Below are 14844 nucleotides of genomic sequence, written 5' to 3'. Positions count from 1 at the left end.
GTGACACCTCTATGAAATCTGACATCAACAGTGACGAGTCTATGTATTCTGACACTATCAGAGATATCTTTGTCTGATATTAACAGTCGGAGCTTGATATAATTTGTCTTGCTGCGTGACATTATACAGTCTGGAGTCTCCTGTATCTGCTCCTCATTCTGTGTTGTGTCCCATATCTCATCACAGGCCATCCTGACATCACAGTCTCACATGTCACACAGAGAGATTGCACATTTGTCCACTTTATTGTGTAATAACGGTTACACCATAACTTTTCACAAGGTTCACAAGTGTTTTTTGCTGTACAGTTACATGGAAAGCGATTCCTGGGCAGGGCCATGTGATCAAAGCGTTAGGTCCAAGAGTTTATCATAATATGTTTTATATTTGATATCAATGCCTCAAAGTTCAAAGTGCAGGGAGCAGCAGGTCTTGTCTATTTTTAGCAAACCAAAGCCGATGGCACCTTCTCCCCATCATTATAATAATAATAATCCTTGCATTTGATATAGCGCTTTTCACGTCGGGAGGACGTCCCAAAGCGCTTCACAGAATATACTGTAAAGTGAATTGACTGTATATTGGTGGGCGAAACGCGGCAGCCAATGGCGCACAGCAATGTCCCAGAAACAGTCATGGTTTGAAAATGACCAATTTATTATTGTTTTTGGAGGGATTATTATTAGGCTCTGTGTGGAGTAAGGAAACTTGCCCGAGGTTTGGCCCTCTGCCTGGAATTGAACTCAGGTCTCTCGCTTGCAAAGCGAGTGCTCTAACCACTGAGCCACAGGACTCCACATGGACCTGACCTCATTGCCCACCCTCGCCCCCTCTCTCTGCCCAGTAACACGTGACTCACCCCCACATTATTGCTCTCATTTTGAGTCACTGTTGTGCTGTCAGTGAATCAGTGTCAGGGACTCGGTGGCACAGCCAGCGCTGAAGTAAGGATAGAGTTTCTCAATGAACGTGTCGGAGGAAGTGAAGAGAAGAGACATGAAGTCAGCATCCTACAGTGTCCTCCTGCATAGCCCAGGTACGCGCCCAGCACCCGGGGTCTCATGCCAGGGCAAGGGGTAGGAGATGAGGTTAGAGCTTTATATTGCCCACTGTGCTGCCACACAGCCCAAATGCTCACCTCAGGTCCATGTATGAATAACCTCTTCCTGGGCACAGACTCTCGGGCCAACCCCACAATCCAGAGTGTGCTGTTCCCAACCCCCACCTTCCCACTGTGTCTCCCTGATGTGAACCCCTCAGACCCCCAGGACTCCAGGCCAGTGACTGAACCTCTCCAGGGTGTCAGGAACCTGCTTCTCTCCGTCACCAGCTCTCACTCGGGTCCAGTCCTCAGACAGGTTGAGCCAGGGATGTGTTAGGATCCAGAGTCTGAGAGGCTGGAGCTGAAACAGAAAATGTCCACATGCTGGCGCTCGAGGGGGTGAGGAGTGAGAACAAAAAATCTGCTCAATATTTATTTCCAGAGTCAGATCCCAATCGCAGGATCAGAGAAAAGATTGTGTTCGCTGGAGTGACGGCCTTCAGTACCTGTCTCTACGCTCTGTACTGACTGCCGAGGCCCACTTAAGTTCCCACAAATTCAGATCAACAGCTGCAATCACTACGGAAACAGTTCTATGAAATATATCGGAATTAAAAATAAGGAGATTTAGATTCAATCTAAATCTTGCATACAGACAACTTTAACCCACTGTTGCGGTCAGATTTGTTCTGTGATTGTTATTAAACCGAGACGCTACCGGGGCACTACCCACCCGCGATTGACGATATAAAGGCAAGTTGTTGTTGTTGTTGTTGACGACTGGGGACAGTCTTGGAGAGGGTTAATTCTTGTGGCGCACGTGCTTGTGTGAGCGAGAGAGACTGGGGATCGCCAGTGAGAAAGCTGATTCGTCCGTGTATGTCGGGAACTGGGGAGAGGCAGTTGGAGGGTTTCTCCCATTTTGTGTGTGAGAAAGACTGGAGATTGGTAGTGAAGGGGTTAATCCCTGTGGCCAGAGAGTACCGCTGTGTCTCTCGCCTGCAGCCCCGATCAGGTTTGGTTAACCCTGTGTACCCCCCACCCCCCCCCCCCCGCCCCCCTACACGTAGGCACACACACGCACACAGATACTCTCTTCTCTTTCCCAATAGCCCCGCGAAGATCTTATCCTGAACAGACACAGGCAAGAGCTCAGCTTAACGTCTCATCTGAAGGCCGGTGCCTCCGACAACGCAACCCCAGCACTGCCCCAGCAAACCCATCAGCCGAGGCTGTGAGCTCAAAGGCCTGACGTGGGGCTCGAACCCACGACCTCCTGACTCGGAGGCAGAACCTGCAGCAGCCATCAATCACAGCAGAGAAACTATAAAACTCCAGAACCTCCCACTCCGCAATTCACCATAAACACCCCCCCCCCACTCAGCAATGTGGGGAAAGGTTAGTATTCAGATTCAACCCATTGAATTCAACCCATTTGGAGTCCTGTAGCTCAGTGGTTCAATTCCAGGCAGAGGGCCAAACCTCGGGCAAGTTTCCTTACCCCACACAGAGTCTAATAATAATCCCTCCAAAACCAAAAACAATAATAAATTGGTCATTTTCAATCCACGACTGTTTGTGGGACATTGCTGTGCGCGATCGGCTGCCGCGTTCGCCCACAAATATATACAGTCAATTCACTTTACGGTGTGTTCTGTGAAGCGCTTTGGGACGTCCTCTCCCGACGTGAAAAGCGCTATGTCAAATGCAAGGATTATTATTATTATTATTGATGTGACACTGGAGCATGACCTTCAACCTGGACACAACCTTTACCCACAGCTTGTCCTTTGCCCTGGAGTGTGAACCTTTGCCCTGGAGAGTGACTGTTGGCCAGGGCATGACTTCCTAACACTTCCAGGTTCGGGTGAGTCCCGACCGCACCCCCATCTCATTGGCTGTGAATGCAGCCCAGGCTCAATCTCAGTCACTGAAACCAATAAAAGTCAACGAGATGAGACCAGAAGGTGTTTAAAAGGCGGCCGCAACCTGAGCACCAGGTCTGAGTGTTACTGGGTTAATGACAGGGTGGTGGGGGGGGAAAAAAAAAAGAGTGAACGCGAATAACTGGTGAGTGCTGAGCCACTGGGAGGGAAAGGAAAAACTCCTTTCTCTTTTCCGATAGTGCAGGATTTTGTTTAATGTCCTCCTTAACGGTCGGGGTGCCACCTGGCTGTTTTTTTTCGAACTGATTTGGCTGTTTCTTTTACTGCGTTTTACTGTTGGTGAAGACGTTTAATGTGCTGTTTCTCGGAGCAAATCACCTGCTGGTGCTTTTGTTCAAATGAGTGAGTTTGAATGCCGGTGTGAATTGTGTGTTTTCATTCAAGTTGTGGTTCTGGCATCTTAACGTTGTTTTCGATCGAGCTGCACATTAATGAGGATTTTTTTGTGTCTCAGCGGTGACAACAGGTAGTGTCGGGGAACTGCTCAGTACAATGCCTTGCCCAACGGACAGTGTTTTTAGCTGCGACGCCCCAAAACTGTAGAACACTCTCCCTCAACCTCTTGCCTTTCGACCGTGTTGACGGTCACCTCTCCCTTGGCTCGGAGTCGGGCTCCGCCACTGTTAAGCGCTCTGAGATGCTACCCTGTGTGGAGGGCGCTCTATAAGTTGTTGTTGTTTCTGCCTCCCCCCTTCCCCCAGCGTTGTGCTGGAGCATTAGCCTGGACTATGAGGTTAAAGACTGTAATCATAGAATCATACAGCACAGGAGACCATTCGGCCCATCGTGTCTGTGCCGGCACTTGGAAAAGAGCTATCCAAGTCAATCCCACTCCCCCGCTCTCTCCCCATAGCCCTGCAAACTTGTCCTCCCCAAATAATTAGCTACTTCTCTCTTAAAAGTGGTTATCAAATCGGCTTCCAATGGGGCTTGAACCCACGATGTGCTGACTTTGAGGGTTCAAGCCCCATTGGAAGCTGACTTTGAGGAGGGTTGGGAGGGAGTGAGAGAGAGGCAGCCTGACAAGGAGAGGGGAGCAGCCTGAATCAAATGAGATTTCTTGTTTGGTTGTTTATCGATTGGTTATTGATTATATTTGATTATATTCTTATTATAACCAGGTGTTGAGCTGAAATATTTGCTGATTGCTTGGGAGTCAAGAGCCTGTAAGAAAAAATGGCAACCAGCAACATGATGGATAACATCACCAGCGAAATTATCTGCTCTATCTGCCTGGACTTGTTCCAGGACCCCGTGGTCCTGGAGTGTGAGCACTACTTCTGCCGCTCCTGCATCTCCCAGTTCTGGTCCAAGATGAAGGGGGACACCTCGTGCCCGGAGTGCCGACATGTCTCAGCCCGGAGACACCTGAAGTCTGTCCGTGTCCTGGCCAATATCGTGGAGCGTGTGCGGCTGCTGATGCCAGGAGATGAGGAGAAGGACAGTCTGTGCTGTCAGGAGCACGGCCATGGCCTGGGTGATCGGCTTAAGATGTACTGCCAGGACGACCAGAAGGCCATCTGTGTGGACTGCTGGAGCTCCAAGCACCAACTCCACAGAATCAAACCCATAAAGGAAGCCACCAGCTTCTACACGGTAGGACCACGACGGGGCTCATGGGGTCGGGGGTGGAGGTGGAGTTTGTTTGTATGATGTGACTAGGGAGAGGAGGTGAGAGGATTCGTTTATGTGCATGTAACTGAGTAATTGGGCAATTTCCTTACTCCACACACCTCTGTTTACCGAGCAGCAAGTATGAACCCGGTTGTTAGTCAATTGGTGGATTGCTTTCTGGGGGTAATAATGCCTTCAAAAAATGAAGATAATAATTTGGTCACTCAATAATAATACTTGCATTTGATATAGCGCATTATCACGTCTTTGAGACGTCTCAAAGCGCTTCACAAGATATACTGTAAAATGGGTTGACTGTATATTTGTGGGTGAAATGTGGAAGACAATTGCACACAGCAGTGTCCCACAAACAGTTGTGGATTGAGTGAACAAATTATTATCATTTTTTTGAGGTATTATTACTACTTGAAAAGCTATCCACCAATTAATTGACTTATACAAAGCACAAGTGATGTCAAACTTGCGTAGAATATAAACTCTTGAACGGTACTTGGGCAGATATACCACTTAAGTGATTATATGATTTAAGACAGATCCGACTTATGTGAGGTTTACTGTAGTACTTTGCAATATTAATTATATCAATTACGTATAGAGGTACCGAGAAGATTAATCACAGTGCGTAATAGGGAGAATCAGTTGAAAGTGTTGATCTTGTCATGTGTTTGTGTGTCAGCGTCTTGGGACGTTCTCCCGACGTGAAAGGCGCTCTCTAAATGGAATGTTGTTGTTGTTGTTGTTGAGAGAAACTGGGAAGGCAGAATGAGGGTTAATCTCTCAGTATGTGATTGGCGAGAGGCGAGCACTTCCCTTACCAAGATGGCTGCCAGAGGGCAGCCTTCACCACTATTTCAAAGTGTTGCCTTTACCAAGATGGCGGCTGTCTCTTGTCCCCACCGTTTCAGGTGACCAGGATGAGGTCGTGTGTTCCTTGGCCAAATTTGCCCGGTCTCGAGTTCAGCAACAAACTGAACAAGACCGATAAACTTCGAGAGCAGATGCCACCCTTCAGAGAAACACGGCATTAATCCGACACCCTTCTCCAATGTTCCCAGCATCAGCAGTTTGCACTTGGTTTGCAAAATATGGTGACCCTACATTTCAAATTCCGGCAGTCTCTTTCTTCCTCCCACCCACGGCTACAATTCTTTGTTTTTCAGCAAAAGCTCAAATTGTCTCTGGAGTCGCTGGAGCCATGTCTGGCCGCGGCAGAGAATGTTCGGCTGCAGGAGGAGGCGGACATCAAATCCATCGATGTACGTTTGCGCTCAGCTCCCCAGCTTCGGGCTGCACGCCCTCCCCTCCCCGCTCCCCACCACCGTGCCTGGCTGGATGACCCACAGTGGTCTCGTCCCACCCTGTCTCTGCAACGTCCTGCAAGCCAATGCAATGTGCGTCAGCCTGGCTCAGTGGTAGCGCTCTCACCGCTAAGCCATAAGGTTGTTGGTTCAAGCCCCACATTGCGGCTCGGAATCACATAGTCTCAGCTGACGCTCAAATATGTTGCATTATCAGAGGTGCCGTCCTTTGAATGAGACATCTAACGAAGGTCCTGTCTGCTTGTTCAAGTGGATGGTAAAGGTACTATGCAATTACAGGAAATGACAAGGGAGTTTCTCTCAGTGTCCCGGCCACCAATTGTCCAAAATAAAACTGGTCACTCACTCCATGGTTGTTTGTGGGACAGTTGCTCTCAGCTTTTTGGCTAATGTCATGTGGTGTGGTATCAGGGTTTGACCTTAGCCAAGCAGGAACTACAGAAATCAATGTAAAACTGCTGTATTCACAAAAGTGGGGAGAGAAAATTGAGTTCAAGATCCCTGCGCTCATCTTTAAATCCCTCCATGGTCCCGCCCCATCCAACCTCTTCGAACTCCTTCAACCCTACCGACCTGACCACTCTGCATTCAGCTTCATGTCCACTGCCCAACCCACCCCACTGTCGGGCGGACTTTTAGCGAATCTGCTCTCTGGAACTCCATCCCAGAGTCCCTCTAACTCGCTCTTCCCACTCCCCTCACTTGCTTTTAACAATCGCACTTTGCAGCTCTCTCTCTCTCTCTGTCCCTTATTTTACTATCTTTGAAAAAAAGAAAGAAGTTTCTCCCTCCCTTCGTCTTGCCTGATAATCCCATTCACTTCATGGCTGTTTGCAGGACATCACTGCGCGGGACAAACTGCATGTTTGACTACAGAATACACAGTTGCTGCAAATCTCGATTCAGTGGTAGCACTGCTGCCCCCAAGTCAGAAGGTTGTGGGTTCCAGTCCAATGTTAGGACTGGGAATCTCATAGTCGTAAATTGACTCTAATGTGATGCTAGTGCTATTCAGCATTATTGGAGGTGCTATTCTTAGGATGAGGTGCCAATCCTTTGGATGAGAAGTTAAACCAAGGTCCCATCTGTGCGCAATTGGCTGCCACGTTTTGGCCACAAATAGACAGTCGATTAATTTTCCAACATAGTCTGTGAAGCGCTTTGAGACGTCTAGAAGACGTGAAAAGCGCTATATCAAATGCAAGTATTATTATTATCCGTCACATCAAGGCTCAATTTCAGGATCTCCCTCCTCATCGGCCTTCCCAACTCTTCCCTTCACAAGCTGCAGATCATCCAAAACTCTGCAGCTCGTGTACTCTCACGCACCAGGCTCCGTGACCCCATCACTCCCACCCTCGCCCGACTCCACTGGCTCCCTATTCCCCAGAGGATCGAGTTCAAGATCCTCTTCCTCACCTTTAAGGCCATCCATGATCTTGCCCCCTCTGACCTGCTGACTCCCTACCAACCTGCCCGCTCCCTCCTTTCAGTGGGTTCCGGCCTGCTCCATGTCTCCCGCCCGGCCCACCCTATCATTGGTGGCCGGGCTTTCAGCCTCTCTGCTCCCACACTCTGGAACTTCATTTCACGGTCCCTTCACCTCGCTTCCTCCCTTCCCTCCTTCAAGAATGGTCTCAAGATCTTTCTCTTCGATTGTGCCTCTGGTCGCCCTCCCACCTCTCTGCCTTCCCTCACTCATAAACCACCCCTCCTGCATGGCCAAGGCCCCGACACCTGACTGTTCCGCACTTTGGGACATCCTCCTGACATAAAAGGCGCTCTATAAATGTAATTTTGTTGTTGGTGGTTTCTGGGATGAGGGGGTTGATCTATGAGGAAAGGTTAAGTAAACTAGGCCTATATTCTCAAATGTAGAAGAATTATAGGTGATCTTATAGAAACCTATAAGATTCTTAAGGGTCTGGACAGGGTAGATAGTATGAGACTGTTTCCCCTGGTTGGAGAATCTAAAACTAGGGATCATAGTCTCAGGATTAAAGATCAGCCCTTTAGAACTGAGTTGAGAAAACATTTCTTCACTCAGAGGGTAGTGAATTAATGGAATTCTCTACCCCAGAAGGCTGTGGATGTTTAGCCATTGAACATATTCAAGACTGAGATCGATAGATTTTTTTTAAAAAAAGCTAAAGGGAATGAGTTATATGAGGATAGGACAGGTAAATGCAATTAGGTTAGAAGATCAGCCATGATCTGATTAAATGACGGGGCAGGCTCGAAGGACCGAATTGCCTACTCCTGCTCCTATTTCTTTTGTTCTTATGTTCTTTGTGTCTGGAATGGAATACATTCTCTCTCATCTCTCTCTCTCTCTCTCTCTTCTCCCCCCCCCCCTTCCCCCCCCCCGTCCATTTCCCCACACCCCCTCCCCGCCGGGAGGGACGGTCTGGGTCTTGTTGGCCAGAACTCCGCAAGAGGAAAAACTCCCTTCTGATAGTGTTGCGGGATCTTTGCCATCCACTTGAAACAGCAAGAGAGGGGACCTCCATTTAATATCCCTCAATGCAGCGCCCCCCCCCCAGCAAGGCCCCCCGTTGTGCTCAAAGTCCTGATGTTTGGGCTTCAACCCACAAGACAGGCTGAGAGCTGGCTAACCTATGTCGACAGATGGTGTTTGAGGCTCTGAGCAGTGAAATCCACGCGGAGTTTGAGAGGGTTCATGTGTTCCTGTATAAACGGGAGGAGCAGATGCGAGAGGAGCTGCAGCGGGAAGTGACCCAGAGGCTGAAGACTCTGCACAGCTCCCTCCAGAGCACGACAGAGGAGGTGGCTGGCCTGAGGAGAACCAGACAGGAGATCACTGCTCGTCTGACTATGAGACCCCCAACCATGCTCCAGGTTACAGCTCCCCACTCCTGCTCCCCCAACCCCAACCCCCTCCCTTCTCTCTTCTCCCCTCCCCCCCCCCCCACACACAAGTCTCTCCCCAGCCCGCCTGCCCTCCCAACTGGGAGGACTGGGTTGTCATTACACCCTCAACCTCTCAGGGGGTGATGAGTCTCATAATTAGGAGAGGGGAGAGAATGGGGGTAAGAGGAGACGGGGCTCAACCGGGTGGGGTGGGGGGGAGCTCTGAAGGGGGGGGTTCCCAAGGGGGGAGTGGAGTACCCTAGGTGGTGGAAGAAGTTCCCAATGGGGGGAGAAGGGGAGTCAGTTTATCTGGAGGTGTTGTGTTGTGGTCAGTAACTCTTGTTCTCCCCTCACGCAGGACATTGATGTCTTTCTCAGGCGGTGAGTATTGAATTGAGCCCAAACCTAAAATCGCCCCAATCGTTGCCTCCCCATCACCCCGATCGTTGCCAGGCTTCACTGGCTCCCAGTCTCCCACCAGATCAACATCAAGCTGCTCCCCTTAGCTTATAAATTCCTCCTTCTCTAGCATCTCTCCAACCTGGTCATACCCCGCGCCACTGCCCAGCCATTGCGCTCAGCTCAGCTAACACAGGCCTATCATGTCCGCTCTGGTGACCGTGCCTTCAGTCACTGCGCTCCCAACCTCTGGAACTCCCTGCCTCCAACCCTCTTTATCTTAAATCCCACGTGAAGACTTACATCTTTGATCGTACCTCTGTCCACCTCGTCCCCCTTTTCTTTGCTGCCTAAATGGCAAGTGCCTTGGACAAGAGTGGACTCGGTCTCCTTCCGTGCCGCTCTTTTCTGGTCCGGCGTGCTGCAAGGCGCCCTCGCCTCAGATTGACCGATGGACCGGCCAATCAAGCCACTGGTGAGCCATTAACTAATCGGGGGTGACGTTGTCCAGATGAGCTGCCCACAGCACCTGCTGCAATGGGCAGCTGCCCCTGGCGAGCTTCACTCAGCCCCCCCCCCCCCCACACCGCCTCCCAAGAATATTTTCTCTCACTGCCTATGGCTTGGTGTCCATCCGTGGCACTGTACCCTGTTGAGACCTTATTGTATCTTTGGATAGGAAGTGGGTTGGAGTTCCCTTTGGAACTCCATCCCGCATTCCTTTCACCTCGCTCCCTCCCTTGCCAAATCACGTCTCAAGACCTTCCTCTTCGACCAAGCCTTCGGCCACCCTCCTACCCACCCTGCCCCTACCCTCCCTGGTCCCAATCCCTACCCCCAACTCGGGTCCAAGCGCCTTGGAACATCCCCCCAACGTGAATGTGTAAATGTAATTTTGGATTGTATCAGATCTGAAGCGGCGCTGAATAAATGCTCAGATGGCTGTGCATTGGTGAGTTAGATTGTTTTATGTGGTTGATAGGCAGTTGTCCTGTGTCTGTCTGTGTATCCTGAACTCCCTTGTTCCAGGTGTGAGCTGCCGGTGCCAAGATCAGCTGCCGCCCACACCACCATTGCCGCTCTCCCTGCCCATGTGCCACACGGAGACCTCAAGTTCCTCCAGGTGTGGGGGGATCTGCGAGGCGTCTTCTCACCAGGTCGGTTTCATTCCACTCCACTCGCAGCTCATTTCACGTGCGTTGTGCTACCTGTTCACATGCGTTGTGTAGTCCTGTAGCTCAGTGGTTAGAGCAGTCGTCTCACAAGCAAGAGCACCTGTTCAATTGCCAGCAGGGCAAAACATTGGGCAAGTTTCCTTACTTACCTACCAGTAAGTACGAACACGGTCTTTAGTCAATTGCTGGATCGCTTTTCCGGGGGTAATAATCCATTCAAAAATAATAATAATAAATTGGTCACGCCATCCATGATTGTTTGTGGGTCAATTGCTGTGTGCAGTTGGCTGCTGCATTTCACCCACAAAATACATAGTCAATTCGCTTTACAGTATAGTCTTGTGAAGCGCTTTGAGACACCTCAAAGACGTGATGAAGTGCTATATCAAATGCATGGATTATTATTATTTCTGCATTTCTGCCAGCTCAACGCCTGCTGTTGACTGCTGGAAGATCGCAAATGTCACACCACTATTTTAAAAAAAAAAGGTGGAAAGGAAAAGTTCGGGAACTATAGACCAGTTAGTCTCACATCAGTGATAGGAAATTTTTTAGAATCATTGATTAAGGATGTGGTAGCGCGGTATTTAGGGCACAATATAATTAGGCCGAGTCAACACGGCTTTACAAAAGGGAAGTCATGTTTGACAAATCTCATAGTTTTTTGAGGATATTTTGAATAAACTGGATAAGGGTGAATCAGTGGATGTGGTCTATTTGGACTTCCAGAAGGCATTTGATAAGGTGCCGCATAAAAGGTTAGTCCAAAAGACAAGGGCCCATGGAATTGCGGGGAGCATATTAATGTGGATTGGGGAATGGTTAATGGTTAGGAAACAAAGAGTAGGGATAAATGGGTCCTTTTCAGATTGGTGGGATGTGACTAGTGGAGTGCCACAAGGATCAGTCCTTCGGCCTCAGCCATCTACATCAACGATCTAGATTTACTAGGTTAGTGCCAGGGATGAAGGGGTTGAGTTATGAGGATAGGCTGACCAATTTGGGCCTATATTCTCTAGAATATAGAAGAATTAGAGGGGATCTTATAGAAACCTATAAGATCATCAAAGGGTAGATAGTGGGAGATTGTTTCCCCCGGTTGGAGAAACTAAAACCAGGGGTCACAACCTTAAAATCAGAGGTCAGCCCTTTTGCACTGAGTTGAGGAAGAACTTCTTCACTCAAAGGGCGGTGAATGTATGGAACTCACTACGCCAAAGGGCTGTTGACGCTCAGTCCTTGAACATATTCAAGACTGAGATGGATAGATTTCTTATTGGAAAAGGGATCAAGGGATATGGGGATAAGGCAGCGTCAGGTTATTAGCTGGAGTTAGATTAGAAGATCAGCCATGATTGAACGGCGGGCCAGGCTCGAAGGGCCGAATGGCCTACTCCTGCTCCTACATGTTATGTTAAAGAACAGCTTGTGTGTTTTTTTTAATGGAATCCTGTAGCTCAGTGGTTTTAAACACTCGGTTTATAAATGAAAGACCTGGATTTGATTCCCTGGTAGGGCGAAATGTCGGGCAAGTTTCCTTACTCTCCACATCTCTGTTTACCTAGCAGTAAGTAGTAACCTGGTTGTTAGTCGATTGGCGGATCACTAATCCGGGATAATAATTCATTCAAATAATAATATCCACGACTGTTTGTGTGACACTGCTGTGTGCAATCGGTTGCTGCGTTTCACCCACAAAATGTACAGTCAGTTCACTTTACAGCTTATTCTGTGAATTTGCTTTGAGACGTCTTGAAGATGTGATAAGGCGCTATGTAAAATGCACGGATTATTACATTAAGCCTGTCTTGACTTCTCGCTTCCAGCTGTGACGCCATTCACCTTTGATCCTGACACTGCCCACCATAACCTGGTGCTGAGCGAGGACCTGATGGCTGTGCGGTGCAGTGAGGAGGGGCAGCAGTTGCCTGACCTGCCAGGCCGGTTCAACGTCAAGCTCTACGTCCTGGGCTCGCGAGGTTTCTCGTCGGGCCGCCATTACTGGGAGGTGTCGGTCGGTGGCAAGACGGCCTGGGTTCTGGGCGTGTGCAAGGAGTCTGCGAGCCGCAAGGGAGACTTCCGGAGGAAGCCAGAGACGGGCTTTTGGCTGGTCTGTCTGTCTGGCGAGCAGACGTATGCGGCTCTGGATGCTGCCGGCACCGCGCTATCCCTCACCATCAAGCCCAGGAAGCTGGGCATTCACCTGGACTATGAGTGCGGATGCATTTCCTTCTACGATGCTGACCTCTGCTGCCACCTCTACACCTTCACCGACTCCTTCACTGAGAGACTCTTCCCCATCTTCTGCCCCAGCAACAACTACTCGGGACAGAACGAGGAGCCCCTCACCCTCTGCCTCTGAGGCAGGACCACAGGCAGCAGGTGAACCTATTGGTGGGGGTGGCTTTAGGACAGTCCCAGCCTCCCTGCCAGCATCAAAGATGGCTACTTCGCTCTCCTCTCCTCACTGTTGGCTCTGTGCCGGCATCAAAAGTGTCCATCTCTCCTCCCACTCCCCTCACAGCCCAGGCTCTGCGATGTTGGTGCCATCCCATCCTCCTCCTCACCATGCAGGCTCAATCGGAGTTGGAGTGGGGGGGGCCCTCTTTAAGGCTGGCACAGAGCCTAAGCGGTCGGGAGTAGAAGACTGTCATCTTAAAAAAATAATAATAAATTGGTCACTTCAATCCATGACGGTTCATGGGTTGCTGCTGTGTGCAATTGGCTGCCGTGTTTCACCCACAATGAATATAATCAATGCACTTTACAATATATTCTGTGAAGCGCTTTGAGATGTCTTGAAGACGTGATAAGATGCTTCACAGAATGCAGGGATTATTATTATTATTATTATTATCTATCTGCAGATCACCACCCGTTAAAGAAGTGAACTGTAGAGTTGGGGGAATGAGCCCACCCTTGCTACCCGCCCCTGCACTCCTGTGACTGGAATCCAGTCCGGGAGCCTTGTCTGTGCAGAAAAGAGCAAATATTAGTATTATTATGAGTCTATTTATAGCACCTGCAGTATTGGTGTTTTTATACTGGATCTAAATGTCATGTTTTGGAATTTGTATTAAAGCTTGTTAACCTTTGTCATTGCTATGAATGTTACGGAACCTGCACTTTGATTAAAGTTGGATTATAATTATAACAATAATTTTTGATTTGTGCATTTTGGTACAGCGCCTTTTTTTTTAACGTCTTGACGTACTTGTACGGTAAAGCGGAGTGACTTTAATGGTTTCATTCGAAACCTCATTGAGCCAGTCCGGAACCTCGGCATCTTGTTTGACCTTCAACTGTCCTTTTTACCCCACATCCATGCCATGACCTGTTCTGCCTTCCCGCACCTCCGTAACACTGCCCGGCTCCACCTCTGCCCTCAGGCCGCGGAGACCCTGATCCACGCATTCATCACATCAACTACACTAACTTCCTGCTTGTCGACCTCCAACAACAACAACTTGCATTTATATAGCGCCCCTCATACAGGGCAGTGTCCTAGAACGCTATTCCCTTCCCAACTCTTCCCTTCACAAATTGCAGATAATTCAGAACGCCGCAGCTCATGTCCTCTCCTGTGCCTGGCTCTGTAACCCTATCACTTTCTGCTCAGCGGGCTCCAGCCTGACCCGAACCGACCCAAAATCGGTCTCTATGCCCCCTTGGGACTCCATCCCATAGTCACTTTGTCTCGCATCACAAGGCATGATAGAGTAGAGAGCGGGAGATTGTTTCACCCGGTTGGAGAAACTAAAACCAGGGGTCACAAACTTAAAATCAGAGGCCAACCCTTTCGCACTGAGTTGAGGAAGAACTTCACTCAAAGGGTGGTGAATGTATGGAACCCGCTGTCCCAAAGGGCGGTTGACGCTCAGTCCTTGAATATATTCAAGACTGAGATGGATAGATTTCTTATTGCAAAAGGGATTAAGGGATATGGGAATAAGGTCAAGTTATTAACTGGAATTAGATTAGAAGATCAGCCATGATTGAATGGCAGGATAGGCTCGAAGGGCCAAATGGCCTACTCCTGCTCCTATATGTTATGCTCCTTCCCTTGTCTCCGTCGAGGCCTGTCTCAAGACCCTCTTCTTCGAATGTGCCTTCGCTCAACCTCCTACCCCTACCCTTCCCGCCCTCCACCGCTCCTCATCCCAAGCCACAGCTCGGGTCCAAATCCCTGACTGTCCAGCGCCTTGGGACGTCAACCCGAAAGGTAAATCTAATTTGTTGTTCACTGTTTTGTGGGTGAGTGCGGCAGCCACCGTGACATTGCCACAGACGTGGCGACATTGCCTCAGACAGCCGTGGAATGAGTGACAATTTTTTGAATGTGGAGGATTCTCTGTTGTGGGAAATCTGCATTGATTCACATTGATGGGAATCAATGCATTGATTCACATTGATGGGAATCAATGCATTGATTCACATTGATGGGAATGAAGGCGAAA

At 49.2% G+C, this 14844-nt stretch overlaps 1 protein-coding gene across 1 annotated transcript; it reads left to right on the top strand.

The window, feature by feature from the left end:
- Positions 1 to 2413: 2413 nt before the first annotated feature.
- LOC103185543 (zinc-binding protein A33-like) lies at positions 2414 to 13531 on the top strand. The gene is made up of 7 exons (XM_042344874.1): positions 2414 to 2440; positions 4110 to 4584; positions 5784 to 5879; positions 8571 to 8801; positions 9172 to 9194; positions 10242 to 10369; positions 12214 to 13531. The coding sequence occupies exons 2-7, from the start codon at positions 4165 to 4167 to the stop codon at positions 12747 to 12749; spliced, it is 1434 nt and encodes a 477-aa protein (XP_042200808.1). The 5' UTR covers positions 2414 to 2440; positions 4110 to 4164; the 3' UTR covers positions 12750 to 13531.
- The last annotated feature ends 1313 nt before the right edge of the window (positions 13532 to 14844 follow it).

The sequence above is a fragment of the Callorhinchus milii genome, unplaced genomic scaffold, assembly GCF_018977255.1.
Source record: "Callorhinchus milii isolate IMCB2004 unplaced genomic scaffold, IMCB_Cmil_1.0 Scaffold30, whole genome shotgun sequence".
NCBI lineage: Eukaryota > Metazoa > Chordata > Chondrichthyes > Chimaeriformes > Callorhinchidae > Callorhinchus > Callorhinchus milii.
The sequence above is the reverse complement of the archived record's forward strand: the minus strand, read 5'-3'. Positions and strand labels throughout refer to the sequence as shown.